At 42.4% G+C, this 15822-nt stretch overlaps 1 protein-coding gene and 1 long non-coding RNA gene across 2 annotated transcripts in view; both read left to right on the top strand.

Moving 5' to 3' along the window:
• The first annotated feature begins 86 nt into the window (after positions 1 to 86).
• LOC115830632 lies at positions 87 to 3523 on the top strand. The gene is made up of 2 exons (XR_004026160.1): positions 87 to 361; positions 3183 to 3523. It is a non-coding gene; the product is annotated as an uncharacterized LOC115830632 (long non-coding RNA).
• A 10525-nt stretch (positions 3524 to 14048) lies between these two features.
• The window catches only part of TMEM67 (transmembrane protein 67), a 67532-nt gene continuing 65758 nt past the window's right edge, over positions 14049 to 15822 (top strand). The window contains exons 1-2 of the mRNA XM_030795258.1: positions 14049 to 14317; positions 14957 to 15045. Of these exons, the coding sequence (XP_030651118.1) occupies positions 14095 to 14317; positions 14957 to 15045 (312 nt within the window). The 5' untranslated portion in view covers positions 14049 to 14094. The remainder of the gene's footprint in view (positions 14318 to 14956; positions 15046 to 15822) is intronic.

Genomic DNA, 15822 nt, shown 5'->3' with positions numbered 1-15822 from the left:
GCCGCGCACCCGTTTCCCCTTCCTAGAGGAGGGGAGACGGGGCCCCGGGTTGGCTGAGCTTCTGCGCATGCCCAAGGACCTGGACTTTCAACGGGAGAAATTCGGAGACGCATTCAGGGCTCAGCCGGTAGATGTGCTGAGAATCTTCGGTAGACAACTGTCGAAGTACGGCGGACAAATTTTCAAGATTTCCAGAAGTTAAGGAAAGAGATGCAAAAGCAGAGAAAAGGCGACTTGTCTTTTCAGTGTTGCATTGCTGTGTGGCGTAAAGCATCTTCTAAAAATCTCCTGTGGCCGGGCGCGGTGGCTCACGTCTGTAATCCCAGCACTTTGGGAGGCCGAAGCGGGCGGATCACTTGAGGTCAGTAGTTCGAGACCAGCCCACCCAAAGGGCGAAACCCCCGTCTCTACTAAAAATACAAAAAAAAATAGCCTGGCATGGTGGCGGGCGCCTGTAATCCCAGCTACTCGGGAGGCTGAGGCAGGAGAATCGCTTGAACCCGAGAGATGGAGGCTGTAGTGAGCCGAGATCGCACCGCTGCACTCCAATCTCGTCAAAAGAGTGAAACTCCATCTCAAAACATAAAAATAAAAAAGCTCCTGTAGACCCTAGAATACCACAGAAAAGGTAATTTTACTGCCTTAGATCTTCGCCAAGTACAATCCCAACACCTAGGGGCTTAATAAATGCATGCTTAGTCGGTTTTATAGATATTAATAACCTTGTGAAGTGTCTTTATAAATTTGTTCCCATCTTCTGGATTTTTAAAACAAGAGAACAGATGAGCCAATACTGAAATTTCAGTAATGAAAAAGCACTGTTACAGGTATACTCTATGATGCCTGCTACATAATAGCTGGTGAACAACCTTGTGTTTGGTTTTATCATTCGCAAATAACAAAGTTTCCCACCATGTTGTATAGCTACTTGATACATTTGTGGATGGATTCAAAGCTCATTAAGCAGAAAGTACGTTTTAAAAACATTGTTACAGATGACAGAAAAAGTGAGTTGTGGATCCCTTTCTCACTGCAAAATACCCATTCTTAAATGATATGATTATAAGAAAGAAGAGGTAGTTTAATAAGTAAATAAAAAGATAGTTAACACAAATGAGAGCCATCTTTTACTCACTGGACAAATTATTCAGCTTCTCTGTGCCTCAGTTTCCTCATCTGTAAAATGGGGATACTACTAGTACCTACCTCTTAGGGTTGTGGGAAACATTCAGTAAATATGTATGTCTCAGATATATGTAAATAAGTGAGACTATTATAAGTATTTGTGACTTGTTTGAAATGTCAAGGTGATCTATACAGAAGCAGAGGATGTCACTCTGAGGAGGTAGGCTCATTGACTAGATATCATTTACTGTGATAATCCATAGTTTGGTCCTGGCCTTGCAGTCTCAGGAACAGTACCTTAAAAGTTAACATTTATTGGCCAGGCATGGTGACTTACGCCTGTAATCCTAGCATTTTGGGAGGCCGAGGTGATCGAATCACCTGAGTTCAGGAGTTCGAGACCAGCCTGGCCAACATGGTGAAACCCTGTCTCTACTAAAATTACAAAAATTAGCTGGGTGTGGTGGCGGGCACCTATAATCCCAGCTACTCAGGAGGCTGAGGCAGAGGAATCACTTGAACCTGGGAGGAGGAGGTTGCAGTGAGCCGAGACTGTGCCACTGCACGCCAGCCTGGGCGACAAGAGCAAAGCTCTATCTCAAAAAAAAAAAAAAGTGAACATTTATTGAGAGTTTATTATGTGCCAGGACGTATGCATTGTCTCAATTTATTCTTACAACTACTTTTGGAGGTAGGTACTATTATTATTCCTATTTTATAGATAAGGGAAACTGAGGCATAGAGGATTACATAGCTTGCACAAAAAAGCCAGGCAAAATTGAACCCTGCTTGTTTGCCTGCAGAAGCCATTACTCTGTGTTGCACAGAAAGAGGACTCTGTCCTCAGAAGCAGACTCCTTTAAACAAGTATACAGAAGCATTACTCTAAGAAATAGAACATGAGTTACCTAGTCTCAAAAGGTGATTCTCAGTTAAGGCTCCCTGGAGACATCCTCACTCATCTTAACAAAAATAACAGTCATCATTTAATGACCACTTACTGTAGGACTCACCTGGCCAAGTGTGCTCAGGTCAGACTCTGTCCCCTGAGCAAGCTCTGACAGGCGTTTCCAGCCTCCCATGGCCTCATTCATTGTTCTGGGCTGACCATCCTCCTTCTATTCACACAGACTTTCTCCAGCAAGGACACTATATTGAATGTCTCTCCATTTTGGGTTTTTTTGAGACAGAGTCTCACTCTGTTACCCGGGCTGGAGTACAATGGTACAATCCTGGCTCACTGCAACCTCTGCCTCCTGGGTTCAAAGGATTCTCATGCCTCAGCCTCCTGAGTAGCTGGGATTACAGGCATATGCCACCATGCCTGGCTAATTTTTTCTGTATTTTCAGTAGAGATGAGGTTTTGCCATGTTGCCCAGGCTGGTCTTGAACTTCTGGCCTCAAGTGATCCACCCGCCTCTGTCTCCCAAAATGCTGGGATTATAGGCATGAGCCACCGCACCCGGCCTGAATGTCTTTTCTAGTCTGCCCGTTGCCTTTCTTAGATGATCCTACCATTATAATCAGAACAAGAAAATTCTGATCAAGGTAATTTGAGCATAATCACATGATATTCTGGTTATTGAACAGTTTCCTGTGCCTTTGGTGTGTCAGCATGAAAACCTAATCATTTTGGGGAATCGAGAGAAAATGAATTTTCTCGAATGGAAAAACAGAAGATTAGCCCCTAAACATGGTGGCCACATTGAGCTGTGACCATTCTGTGACTCTGCTTGGATAATTAGCCTTCTGGGTGTTTTGCCACACTGCACCACCACCCACCCTTCTTGGACAATTTTGGTGTCAGAGAGTTTTCAGTTGCCCTTCCTAGGTCTTCAGCATCCACACGAAGAGCCTTTTATCACTTGGTCTAGAGTTCCTTAATCTTCTCAACTCCTGGGACCTTTATCTTCTCAACTCATGCCTTGATTTCTACTCTGAGAGCCTCCATACCTTGACTTCCAGTCAATTTGTAACCCAAGGTACTGGGTTTTGGTTATGCACGGTGAAAAAGTACCCACTTGTAACTGTTGCACCTTGCATTCTTGTTGTCTCAGAAAAGTTCTAGGAAGAATCCCAGCCCCAGAAAAAAACCAAAACGCTTGGATCCAGAAATGCCTGAGTGAAGATGAACTTTGGTGAACTCCCCTGCAATCCTGCTAAAATCCCCGCCCAGGGAAGAGCTTATTCACCATTTTCTATACATGCAACGTATGTAGAAGCATGATTGGCAATTGTGTCTTTGCTGCCTTTACTCCACCTGTACGTACAATGACTGAGCTAACCAGCCCAATAAAAGCACTGTTTTCACTGTTGCTTGGAGAAGCACTGCTTTAGGAACTATCCCCAGTGTCCTCCTTACTTGTTGCAAGTAATGAAATCCCCTTGTTAAATCCTCTTTGGTTGTGATCATTGGACTGTCACCTTCCAAGCTAACAAATCCACCTGTTGTGTAGGTAACAAATCTAGCATTTATTAAGCATCATTGACTATGAGTCAAGAACTTTGCTAAGTCCTCTGTATCACAGTTCCATTAAAAAAAAAGAAGAAGAAGAACCTTGCTAAGGCTCCTGAAAGACAAAGATAAAAAAGGTATTGTCCTCTTTCCTCAAAAAGCTTACATTCTAGCAGAGGAGAAAGCACACACAATCCACTGGTCATTACACACAGGAAGATGTGTGTATAATGAGATTAAGAGAGTGGGCTCTCAGGGCAGGCAGACCCAAGTGTGAATACAGCTCTGCCACTTCATGACTGTGAACAAATTCCTTATATTTCTTCATTGAAAAAGATAAGGCCGGGCACAGTGGTTCATGCCTGTAATCCCAGCACTTTGGGAGGCCAAGGTGGGTGGATCACCAGGTCAGGAGATGAAGACCATTCTGGCTAATATGGTGAAACCAAGTCTCTACTAAAAATACAAAAAATTAGCCAGGCGTGGTGGCACGTGCCTATAGTCCCAGCTACTCAGGAGGCTGAGACAGGAGAATCACTTGAACCCAGGAAGCGGAGGTTGCAGTGAGCCGAGATCGCGCCACTGCACTCCAGCCTGGGCGACAGAGCGAGACTCTGTCTCAAAAATAAAAAATAATAAAAAAAAAAAAAGCAAAAGAGTAAAGATAATAGTACCTGCTGTACAGGGCAGTCATGAAAAATGAATGAAATCATTAACACTCAGCACAATCCCCAGCACATAGTGAACTCCAGTATAACTTAGAAATCAAGAAGGTTGGCTCAGAAATCAGAATATCATAATTCCAAGCCTAACTCTGCTACTTGCCAGCTATATCACTTTAGTTGCTGAATCTCTCTGTGCCTCAATTTCATCATGTATCAAATGAAGATGACAATAGTAGAGTTGTTGTGTAGAAACAATTAGCACACATGTACATATACATATAAACATTAAGCAAGACATGTAGTAAAACACCAAGAAAGCCAGATAGCATGTTTCTCTGATGTCCCTCTGCTCTTTACCAACTTGTCCCCTGCAGTGGTCTTCAGAGATGCAACTACAAAACTCCTAGGGATTACTGGAGCACAGGTTGGACTCTGCTGATCAAATAAAGGAGCTTGGTCTGGTCAGTTGTGTGTGACAGAAGCTAGATTCAAGAGACTCAACAGAGTTAAATGATTTATGGTAAATAGAACTGAACAGGACCTCCACATTCCAACTTGGATAATTTTTTGCCTGAGTTAAATGGGAGTCTTGTCTCTGGGGTCTTGACTGACAATCTATCAATGTTATAGGTTCAGAAAGGAGGTATGTAGGAAGGATACTGGATGAAATCTCTTGGTTTACTGCTGGAGCTTTGGATCACAAATCTCAGGAGAATCCATTTAGTGAATGGGGCAAGACCCCATGTAAAACAGGATGTCCTTCTGCTTAGCGTTCCTTTCTCCCTGGGTACCATCCAATCCCAGGTATATAAAACAAAAGGAAGCAGCAAGAGGAAGACCTAAGGATCTAAAGACAAACTCTAAAGAGAGAGAATTTAAGGAGAAAACCAAAAAGTGTAAACTCAAATGTTAACAGCAATAGGTTCTTGGACTCCCAATGCAATGTAATAGAAATTGACATGAGGCCAAAAAAGTTTTCCCAGGCAAGGCTTCATTGGAGCTTACACCAAGGCATAAGAGAGAGAGAATTCCCTGACTGACTCTCCAAAGAAAAGAATCAGTTGGGCTTTTTTATTAGGCGAAGCGTGGGAATTGTCATCAGGGATAGGGTGTGCAGGTCAGCATTATTGGTTGCAATGCTTATCTTCAGTAATGGGCCACCTGGTGGATTGGCCTGAGGCAACAAGGCTATAAATAATTTTGTTTAGTATTCATTCTCAAGGTAGGGCACTGCACAACCTTGCTTATCTCCTAAGGCCGATTCCTGGAATTCTTTAAGTAAAAGGACTATTAGCATTGTGATAGTGGTGTGGATTTTGTGATCAGTGGGAATGCATGAAAGAATACTCTAAGTGAGGGTGAGCTGAAACCGTGTCCTGTTCCTACTCTGTCTCACAAAGACCATGTCATATGGTCAAAAAAAAACTTCTGTCCTTTAGGACAGTGGCCAGAGATGTGGTCGCCTGAGAAGTTTCTACTGCCCACTGCACTGACAAAACCAATTCACTGAGCCCATGGTATTGCAGTAAAGAAAGAGTTTATTATGCAAGACTGGCCATATGAGAGATGGAGTTATTATTCAAATAGTCACCCCAAAGGCTTGGAGGTTAGAGTTTTTCAAGGATAGTTTGGTGGACAGGTGATTAGGGAATGGGTGCAGCTGAATGGTTGGGGATGAAATCATAGAGGTATGGAAAACAGTCCTCTTGCACTGAGTCCACCTCTAGGTGGGGGAGGGGTTGGGGGTGGGCATAGGGCCAATTGAGTCATGAGTCATGAATCCAGATGGAGTCAGTCTGAAAAATATCTTGAAAGACCAATCTTAGGTTTTACAATAGTGATGTTTTCTATGGGAGCAATTGAGGAAGTCACAAATCTTATGACCTCTGGCCACATGACTCCTGGGCAATAAGGGATTATAGAAACTACATTTACAGTTTAGCAAAATTCAGGCCCCTCTCATAATCTTAATCTTGTGGCCTTTCATTAGTTTCACAAGGGCAATTTTTGGGCCCTGAGCAAGGGGGGTTAGTTTTAGGAAAGGGCTATTATCATCCTTGCTTTGAAGTTAAACTAGAAACTAAATTCCTCCCATAGTTAGCTTGGCCTTCACCCAGGAATGAGCACCCCCAGCCTGTGAGGCTAGAAGCAAAATGGGGTGAAGCCATGTTAGATTTCTCTCACTGTCATAATCTTTGCAAAGGCAGTTTCAGAGGCTCTGTTGTCCTGGACCCAAACCCACATTGGCCCTCTATCCTCTTCCTTGTGATGAAATGAGAGGAGAAGACATCAAGTTCCCCTCAGGGTTTGGAAGTCAACAATAAACTAAAGAAGGAAAGGAATAAGACACGTTTTATTTTCCACTGCAACAAATGTGTATTAAATGCTTACAATGTAAAACAGTTGTGATGGTGCGCACCAATAATCGCAACTACTTAGAAGGCTAAGGCAGGAGGTTCGTTTGAGTCCAAGAGTTCGAGGTGAGCCCTGGGCAACATAGTGAGACACCCCCAACCCTGCTTCTCAAAAAATTTAAAAAATAAAACAGCCAGGTGTGGTGATGCACACCTGTGGTCTTGGCTACTTAGGAGGCTGGGGCAGGAAGATTGCTTGAGCCCAGATGTTCAAGGCTTCAGTAAGCTATGAAGGCACCACTGTACTCCATCCAGGGTGATAGGCTGAGACCCAATCTCTAAGAAAAAATAAGAAAACAAAATAAAATTGGCCAGGGGTGGTGGCTCACATTTGTAATACCAGCACTTTGGGAGCCTGAGGCAGGAGGATCACTTGAGCCCAGGAATTTGAGACCAGCCTGGGGAATGTGCCAAAACCTCATCTCTACAAACAATACAAAAATTAGGTGGGCATGCTAGTGCCTGTCTGTGGTCCCAGCTACCTAGGAGACTGAGGTGGGAGGATTGCTTGAGCCCAGGGGACCGAGGCGGCAGTGAACTGTGTCCGTGCCACTGCCCTCCAGCCTGGGTGACAGAGTGAGACCCTTTCTCAAAGTAAATACAAAAATAAATAAAAATAAAATAATGATAGAAATAAAAGCTTACAATGTGCCAAGCACAGTGCTATACTGAGGAGGCAGTGACCAAAACACACACACACACACACACACACACACAGAGTCCTTGCTTTCACAAAGCCTGCAGTTCAGAAAAGTAAAACCAATGAAAGAATTACCCAACTAAATGTGAATTTACTACGGGGTTAAGTGCTATGGACAAGAAGTCCATGGTACTGTGAAAGTATTTCACAGGAGACCCTGGCCTGGTCAGGAAGGGTGGGAGATATTCCCTGAAGAAGTAATGAATGAGCTGCTTGGAAAGGAGGAGTTAAAAAGATAAAAGGAAATTGCTGGGAAGGGGAGGGAGTGGTCCAGGCAGAGAAATGAAAAGGCTTGGCAGCATCCAGGGAAGGAAAAGAAGGCCAGTGCAGGTACAGAGCACAGGAGCACACAGGACAATGCAGGGCTGCAGGAAGAAGTCAGACCATGCTGTGGGTTAGGGTTCATGTTAAGGACTTTGATCTTTCCATCGGAAAACCAGCAGGCAGATGACATATTAGGACTTGCATTTCAAAAGAGTACTCCAGCCGGGCGCGGTGGCTCAGGCTTGTAATCCCAGCACTTTGGGAGGCCGAGGCGGGCGGATCACGAGCTCAGGAGATCGAGACCACGGTGAAACCCCATCTCTACTAAAAATACAAAAAAATTAGCCGGGTGTGGTGGCGGGCGCCTGTAGTCCCAGCTACTCGGAGAGGCTAAGGCAGGAGAATGGCGTGAACCCGGGAGGCGGAGCTTGCAGTGAGCCGAGATTGCGCCACTGCACTCCAGCCTGGGCGACAGAGGGAGACTCCGTCTCAAAAAAAAAAAAAAGTACTCCAGCTGAGGTATGGAGAATGGATTAGAGAGTGGTAAGAGTATGTTCATGAAGACAGGTTAACAGGTTATTTTGGCTTCTAGTTTAATGTGACAGTTTAAACACAGGTATTTATCTCCACTCCTTCCAGAAATTCTAATAAAATAACAGAGAAGAAACTTTTAAAAAGACAAAAACTAACAAGAATAAAGAGAATAGGGTAAGAGGAACAGCAATAAAACTTTGCAAGCAGGAAGCAAGTGGATAGGTGATCATTTCTTCTATGGATGCAAGAGAGCTGAATCCTACATTAACAGTGGGAAGAGCTAAGAAGCAAGCAATCTTATATGCACCAAAGAAGTCCTCAGAGGCTTAGGAGACATTAGTATCTTGTTTGTGGAGGGGAGTGAAAACAGGAGAAGTGGTTGAACATCAATTTTCAAAGCACTTTCCTTCCAATACCTGGAAACCTGTCTCTCCCCAACTCCAACAGAAGATTGAAGGTTTATTCTCAGTGCATTTGCAAACAAGGATTCTATTTAATATATGTAAAAGAAGGGCATTATGTGAACGATGAGACTCACACCCTCTAAATATTACACCCAGGCTGAAAATCTCCAAGGAGAAGAATCTTTCTGAGAAATTTGATTAGCACAGTAGGATAGGGAAAGGGGACAGGAAGAATGAGGGATTGCCCTAAGAAACAACCCAGGCAAATCACTCCACACATTGTAGCCCAGTCAACAAGCCCTTCCTATCTTTGTAGAGCTTCTAATTAGCTTGTCAGTGTGCCTACTTTTTTTTTTTGAGAAAAAGTTTTGCACTTGTTGCCCATTCTGGAGTGCAATGGTGCAGTCTCGGCTCACTGCAACCTCCACCTCCTGGGTTCAAGCAATTCTCCTGCCTCAGCCTCCTGAGTAGCTGGGATTACAGGCATGGCACCATGCCCAGCTAATTTTTGTATTTTTAGTAGAGATGGGGTTTCACCGTTTTGGTCAGGCTGGTCTCGAACTCCTGACCTTAAGTGATCCACCTGCTTTGGCCTCCCAAAGTGCTGGATTACAGGTGTGAGTCACCGCACCTGGCCGCCTACTTTTGTATTTGTGTAAATGGCAAAAGGTCTCAAGATTTAGGAGGAAAGCCTTTTATACAAAACATAACTTTGAAGAAACAGATTATGCAACAGAGGGAAACTTTAAAACACTACTAGTAATGTATTCCGGGAAATAAAATATTGCAGCATGGAAGAATTCAAGAATGTCATAATTAAGATATAGCCAGAAAACAAAAGAGAGCTCTTAGAAATTAAATTTATAATAGAAGAAATGAAAAGTTCAATTCAATGTTTGACAGATACGCTCAGGAAAATCTTCCAGAAAGTAGAACCAAACAAAATAAAATGCAAAATGAAGCCTGGGCACGGTGGCTCACACCTGTAATCCTTGCACTTTGGTAGGCTGAGATGGGCGGATCACCAGAGGTTGGGAGTTTGAGACCAGCCTGACCAACATGGAGAAACTCCGTCTCTACTAAAAATAACAAAATTAGCCCTGCATGGTGGCACATGCCTGTAATCCCAGCTACTCGGGAGGCTGAGGTAGGAGAATCACTTGAACCCAGGAGGCAGAGGTTGTGGTGAGCAGAGGCCGTGCCATTGCACTCCAGCCTGGGCAACAAGAGCCAAAAAACTCTGTCTCTCTTTCTCTCTCTCTCTCTCCACACACACACACACACACACACACACGCACACACACACACAGAGGCCTGGCGCGGTGGCTCACGCCTGTAATCTTAGCACTTTGGGAGGCCGAGGCAGGCAGATCACGAAGTCAGGAGATTTGAGACCATCCTGGCTAATACGGTGAAACCCCGTCTCTACTAAAAATACAAAAAATTAGCTGGGCGTGGTGGCGGGCGCCTGTAGTCCCAGCTACTCTGGAGGCTGAGGCAGGAAAACGGCGTGAACCCGGGAGGCGGAGCTTGCAGTGAGCGGAGATTCTGCCTGGGTGTACTGTACTCCAGCCTGGGTGACAGAGCGAGACTCCGTCTCAAAAAAAAAAAAAAAAAAAAAAAAAGAAAAGAAAAAGAAAAAAAAAGAAAAGAAAAATGAAAAAATAGTCTGAGAAAATTAGAGGAACAGACCAGGAGGTCTAGTATCTGAAAAATAGGGTGTCCAGCAGAAAAAAAAAAATGGAGAGAAAGTCTTCAAAGGAATAATTAATAGAAGAGATCATTTCCCAGTGTTAAAGGACATGAGTTTCTTTGCTGGATTGCAAAGTTACAACAGGTGTTCCACACAAAAGATGACAACGAAACATGCCCAGACACATCACTGTAAAATTAAGAAAAATGAGAAGGTGGGGCACAGAGAGGAACATCCTGAAGACTTCAAGAGAGTAAAAAACAAGTTACACACAAAAGATTAACAAATCAAAAGGGCACTAAGTGTCTGGAGATTGGGAATGAACACAGGGTTTACCACACAAAGTGCCCCAGCTGTAAGATCTGAACCTCACTAATTCCCCTTTCTCACCACAACCTCCACTTGTTTTTCACCTTCTTTGTAATATTTTAATGCATTAATCTCATCTTGAACTTACTTGCCTTTAGCTTTTCTTTATTCCTTCCCAGAAAAGCACATCCAGAGATTCAAAGGCAACAATAAAAAGCAGGGCTTAAGAGTGTGGGCTCTGCATTATCCAAAGCGAACTTGTCACAGAGAAAACCTCAAAATTAGGGTTCAGCCTGAGTGGCCATGTGGGTTCTCAGCTTCATGCAGGAAGGAATTCAAGAGCAATCTGACAGAATAAAGTGAAAGCAAGTTTGTTAAGAAAGTAAAGGAATAAAGAGTGGCTACTTCACAGGCAGAGCAATCGCATGGACTGCTAGAATGAGTACATTTATGGTTATTACTTGATCATATACTAAACAAGAGGTGGATTATTCATGAGTTTTCCAGGAAAAAGGTGGGGAATTCCTGGAACGGAGTGTCCTCCCTTGTTAGACCATGTAGGGTAACTTCTCTAAGTGGGCATGGCATGGGCAAACTGTCAAGGTGCTGGTGGGAGTGTCTTTTAGCATGCTAATCCATTATAATTAGCATATAATGAGCAGTGAGGATGACCAGAGGTCGCTTTGGTCACCATCTTGGTTTTAGCAGGTTTCAGTCCTCTTCTTTACCTATCCTGTTCTATCAGCCAAATCTTTATGAACTTATCCTGTGAAATCAGTCCTGCCAACCTCCTATCTCAAACTAACACAGGAAAGAAAATAAAATACAGTGTTCTCACTTATTAGTTGGAGCTAACATTGTGTGCAGATGGACACAAAGAAGGGAACAATAGATACTGGGTACTACTTGAGGGTGGAGGGTGAAAGGAAAGTATGGATCAAAAAACTACCTATTGGGTACTATGCTTATCACATGGGTAAGGAAATAATCTGATCCCCAAACCCCCGAGACACTCAATTTACCTATATAACAAACCTGCACATGTACCTCTGAATCTAAATTAAAGTTTAAAACAACAACAACAAAACCCGAAGAAAAGTATGGGCTCTGGTGTCAAATTACCAGGGTTAGAACCATGAATTAAGTGTGACCTTAGAAAGTCACTTATACTTTCTAAGCCTTGGTTATTTCATCTGTAAATTAAAGGTGATGATAACAGTCCCAATTTAGGATCAAATGAGATATTGCAATGCCAGACACATTAAAAGTGTCTCCATGGGACTAGCCCAAACTGAGCCTACTCTGTTGATAACAAAATGTCGTGTTACCTTTTAGATATAACAAAGCCAAAAACTGCAAGTCATGTAGCCCAGTCATGTGCAATAGAAAAAGCTTGGACCTCTAACAACACCCAAAACCAATGAATCCTTTCCTTGGAACCAAGACCGGGACATGACTGGAACCTGAACTTGGAACTCTTTCAAAAGTGATGGGTCCATTTGCCTGGAGGATCAGGCTTAAAATCGGCCTCTACTTACCTTTTTCTAAATGGTCAAAATTTAAAGTCCTCCAATCAGCCTGCCAAGACACATTCCTAAATCCTTCCCTTGGCTTTCCAAGCCCATAAGTTTACCCCAGACCCCAAATCAGGGAAACAGATTTGAATGCACTCCTATCTCCTTGCTGACCAGTTGTGCAAATAAAGACTTTTTTTCCTCAAAAGCTTGTGCCACATAGTATTGGCTTCTGTGCGTGCATTGGATAGAGAGCTCATTTGCTTGATAACAAAAACAAGCTATTAATACCTATTATTTCTATTATTATCCATACCCCTAGCTCCCACCATGTTAAATATTCCTATAACTTTGATTTCTACCTTAAAATTTTATTTATCCAATAAGTTTTCGTTTAGAAGCTATCTGCCACAGGTATCTTCCTTTAATATCACAACCATCTACCCAGCCACCCAAATCAGAAACTTGGAAGTTATCCTTGATTCTGTTTGTTTACTTCCTATGTCCAAATCATAAAATTCTTATAATTCTTCTTCCTGAATAGCTCCTTTATTCATCCTCTCCTGCCTCTCCCTTCCTCCATGGCTCCAATTTAGACTCTAGATTTCTACCTTAGCCTCGCAAGTGGTCTCTAACTCTAAAAGTTTCCGTATATTTGTCCAGGATTTTTTTTTTTTTTTTTGAGATAGGGTCTCTGATATCCAGGCTGGAGTGCCGTGGCACGATCACAGCTCATTGCAGCTTTTGGGCTCATTGACCTCCTGGGCTTAAATGGTTCTCCCGCCTCAGCCTTCCAAGTAGCCAGGACCATAGGCATGTGCCACCCACCCAGCTAATTAAAATAAATTTTATTTGTAGAGGTGAAGTCTCACTATGTTGCCCAGGCTGGTCTTGAATTCCTGGGCTCAGACAATCCTTCCGCAGTGGCCTCCCAAAATGTTAGGATTAGAGGCATGAGCCACAGCACCAGGCTTAGAATCCTTTATTCACAAAAGTTGTAAAGGTGATCTCATTTTATATGCATGTCAACTAAAGAAAAAAATCAGGCTTTTAAAGACTCAAAGTTAGTTTTATTCGGAGTCTTACTGAGGAATGCAGCCCTGGAGAGTCTTTCAAAGAGTTTATGTTATACTGCTCCAAAGCAGCTGTTCTGCCCCTAGTTTCTATATCAAGGGATGGAGTTCTGCATGTGCTCAAAAGTTACATTAAACGTGCTCAGAAGTTACATTGGAGCAAAATCTCATCAAAGTTTTGTTTGGAGAGTACATCTGGTTATAGATTACAGAGGCATAATCATTAATCCTGTCATACGTTATCTTACGGACAGGAAGAGGCAAGAGCTAGGATCACTGACTGTATCTTTTTTAAAAATGAAGTGATTCAAGCAACAGATGTGGAAACCTGTGCTCTATTCTACTTACTGTCTTCAGGGCATTCTTCTGGAGGACTGCGTTCAGTCACTGAGTCAGGGGCTTTGTGAAATTTCGCTGGCAACAGAGTAAGCAAACATGGTTTCTTCCATTTCCTACTTTGTCTCGCATACATGATTTCCTATGCTCAAACCTGAGGAAAGTTTTTTTTTATTTTTTCAGTCCTTGAGCTATAGTAATCTTTCACTGGGTTTTAAGTCAGTGGGGTTTTTTGACATCAAATTGTTAAACTACAAGTCATGTTTCCTTTAACGTGAAAATTACCTATTCTGAATAAATTCTGATGTAACTATAACTCGACAAATTACGATATTTTCAACTTACGATGGGTTTATTGCGGGGAGGGGGCAGCCCTATCGTAAGTAGAGGAACTCTATACACGTTTGAAAATATCGCTGGGCTCCTGGGTTAGCCGGCCTCTAACCCATTCTTTACTGGACCTGCCAACTTCGCGCAGGGTTGGTAACCTAGCAACCAAGCAACAGGAACAGCGACTTCCGGTACCCGGACTTGGGTTGTCCAATCAGCTCAGCGGAGCCGCCGCAGAGGCTGATGGGGGGGCCTGTGAGGCTTCCAGCGTTGGTACCATGGCGACGCGCGGTGGGGCTGGGGTGGCAATGGAGGCTTGGTCGCTCTTATCCGCTCGGGCGGTGACCGCGTTCCTTCTGTTGTTCCTCCCTCGCTTCTTACAGGCCCAGACCTTCTCTTTCCCTTTCCAGCAGCCGGAGAAGTGCGACAACAACCAGTACTTTGATATCTCCGCCCTCTCCTGTGTTCCGTGTGGAGCTAACCAGAGGCAAGATGCCGGAGGTAAGACGGTTTGAGGTGGGCCCTGGCAAAAGTAACACTCCCGCCTTAGTCGGCCCCTAGTCCCTGTAGATGGAGTTTTACCATGTTGATCAGGCTAGTCTCGAACTTCTGACCTCAGGTGATCCACCCGCCTCCGCCTCCCAAAGTGCTAGGATTACAGGCGTGAGCCACCGCGCCTGGCCCGAATACATGTATATTGTTTCGTGACGTAGAAATGTAAAATTTCCAGCAGCAGTTAAGTAGTTTAATAGTTTAGTTATACTTACACTTAAAATGGTAGCAACACAATACCAGCTGTGTGCCAGTGTAAGACCTTTACGTATAATAACTAATTTTGTACTCATACTAACCCTATGAGGTAGGTACCAATTTTTTTTCTCCATTTTATTGTAGAGGAAGCCAAGGCAGAGAGTTTAGTAACGTGTTCAAGGTCATGCAACCGAGTAGGAGTACTACGATTGGAACTCAAGAAGTGTGTTTCTGTGTTTGAACCCAGGCAGTACTGGCTCCAGAATCCTGCTGTTAATCACTATACTGCCTCTCAAGATCCTAAGGCTTATTAAAAGTTTCACTATCTTGGAACTTTATTTTTATTTATCAAGGATAAAATTGACTTTTTTTTTTTTTTTTTTTTTTTAGGAACCTCATGTGTATGTCTACCAGGATTTCAGATGATCTCTAATAATGGAGGACCTGCTATTATTTGTAAAAAGTGCCCAGAAAACATGGTGTGCATAATTTATTTTAAAATAACTTAACTGTAAAAAGTAGTAAGTTAAATATCTTTATTTTTCAAAATATAATTTAATGTTTACTCTAATGTTTCCCCACAGACTTTAAAATTACTATGCTAACTTTATTTTTACTAGAGTAAGTTTTGGGAGATCAGCGAAATTTTATGCAAACTTGGAGAAACAGAAATGTATTTCTTTTAAAATCTGAAATCCAAAAAACCACAAAGCTGTAAAAATTTAAGTTTTTGTTTTTACTCGTAGAATAACTCGGTTATGAAGAAAATTAGATGAATAAGGCATATATAGAGCAGTTTGGGATGTGTACAATTTGGGATGTGTATATTCTTTTGACTGATGCAAGTGGAGTTGTCTTAGACCTACCACGTCAACAGTTTATATGATTATTGATGTTCATAATGTTATCTAAGGTGTAATTATTTCATGAAATACCAATTGCATTAATAGATTAAATAATGTGTTTCTGTTTTGTTAGTAATTTCATTGTATCGTAATTTTTGAAAAATTAGTAAACAGTTACTATATATAATTCTCAATTAACAAATATATTTTTCAATCATGTTGGATAATTAAAAGTCTGTGTAACAGTTGTGACATTTACAGTAATGTTTCTTCTCATTGTCATATAAAAAAACATTAATTCTGGGAATTTAATATGAAGTTATCAATTGTCCCAATTTACAACTATCTGTATTACTTGTAGGTCTGATTACCATTTTTTATATTACCATTTATTTTATATCTTTATAATAG

The sequence above is a fragment of the Nomascus leucogenys genome, chromosome 16 (genome assembly GCF_006542625.1).
Source record: "Nomascus leucogenys isolate Asia chromosome 16, Asia_NLE_v1, whole genome shotgun sequence".
Classification (NCBI taxonomy): Eukaryota; Metazoa; Chordata; class Mammalia; order Primates; family Hylobatidae; genus Nomascus; species Nomascus leucogenys.
The sequence above is the reverse complement of the archived record's forward strand: the minus strand, read 5'-3'. Positions and strand labels throughout refer to the sequence as shown.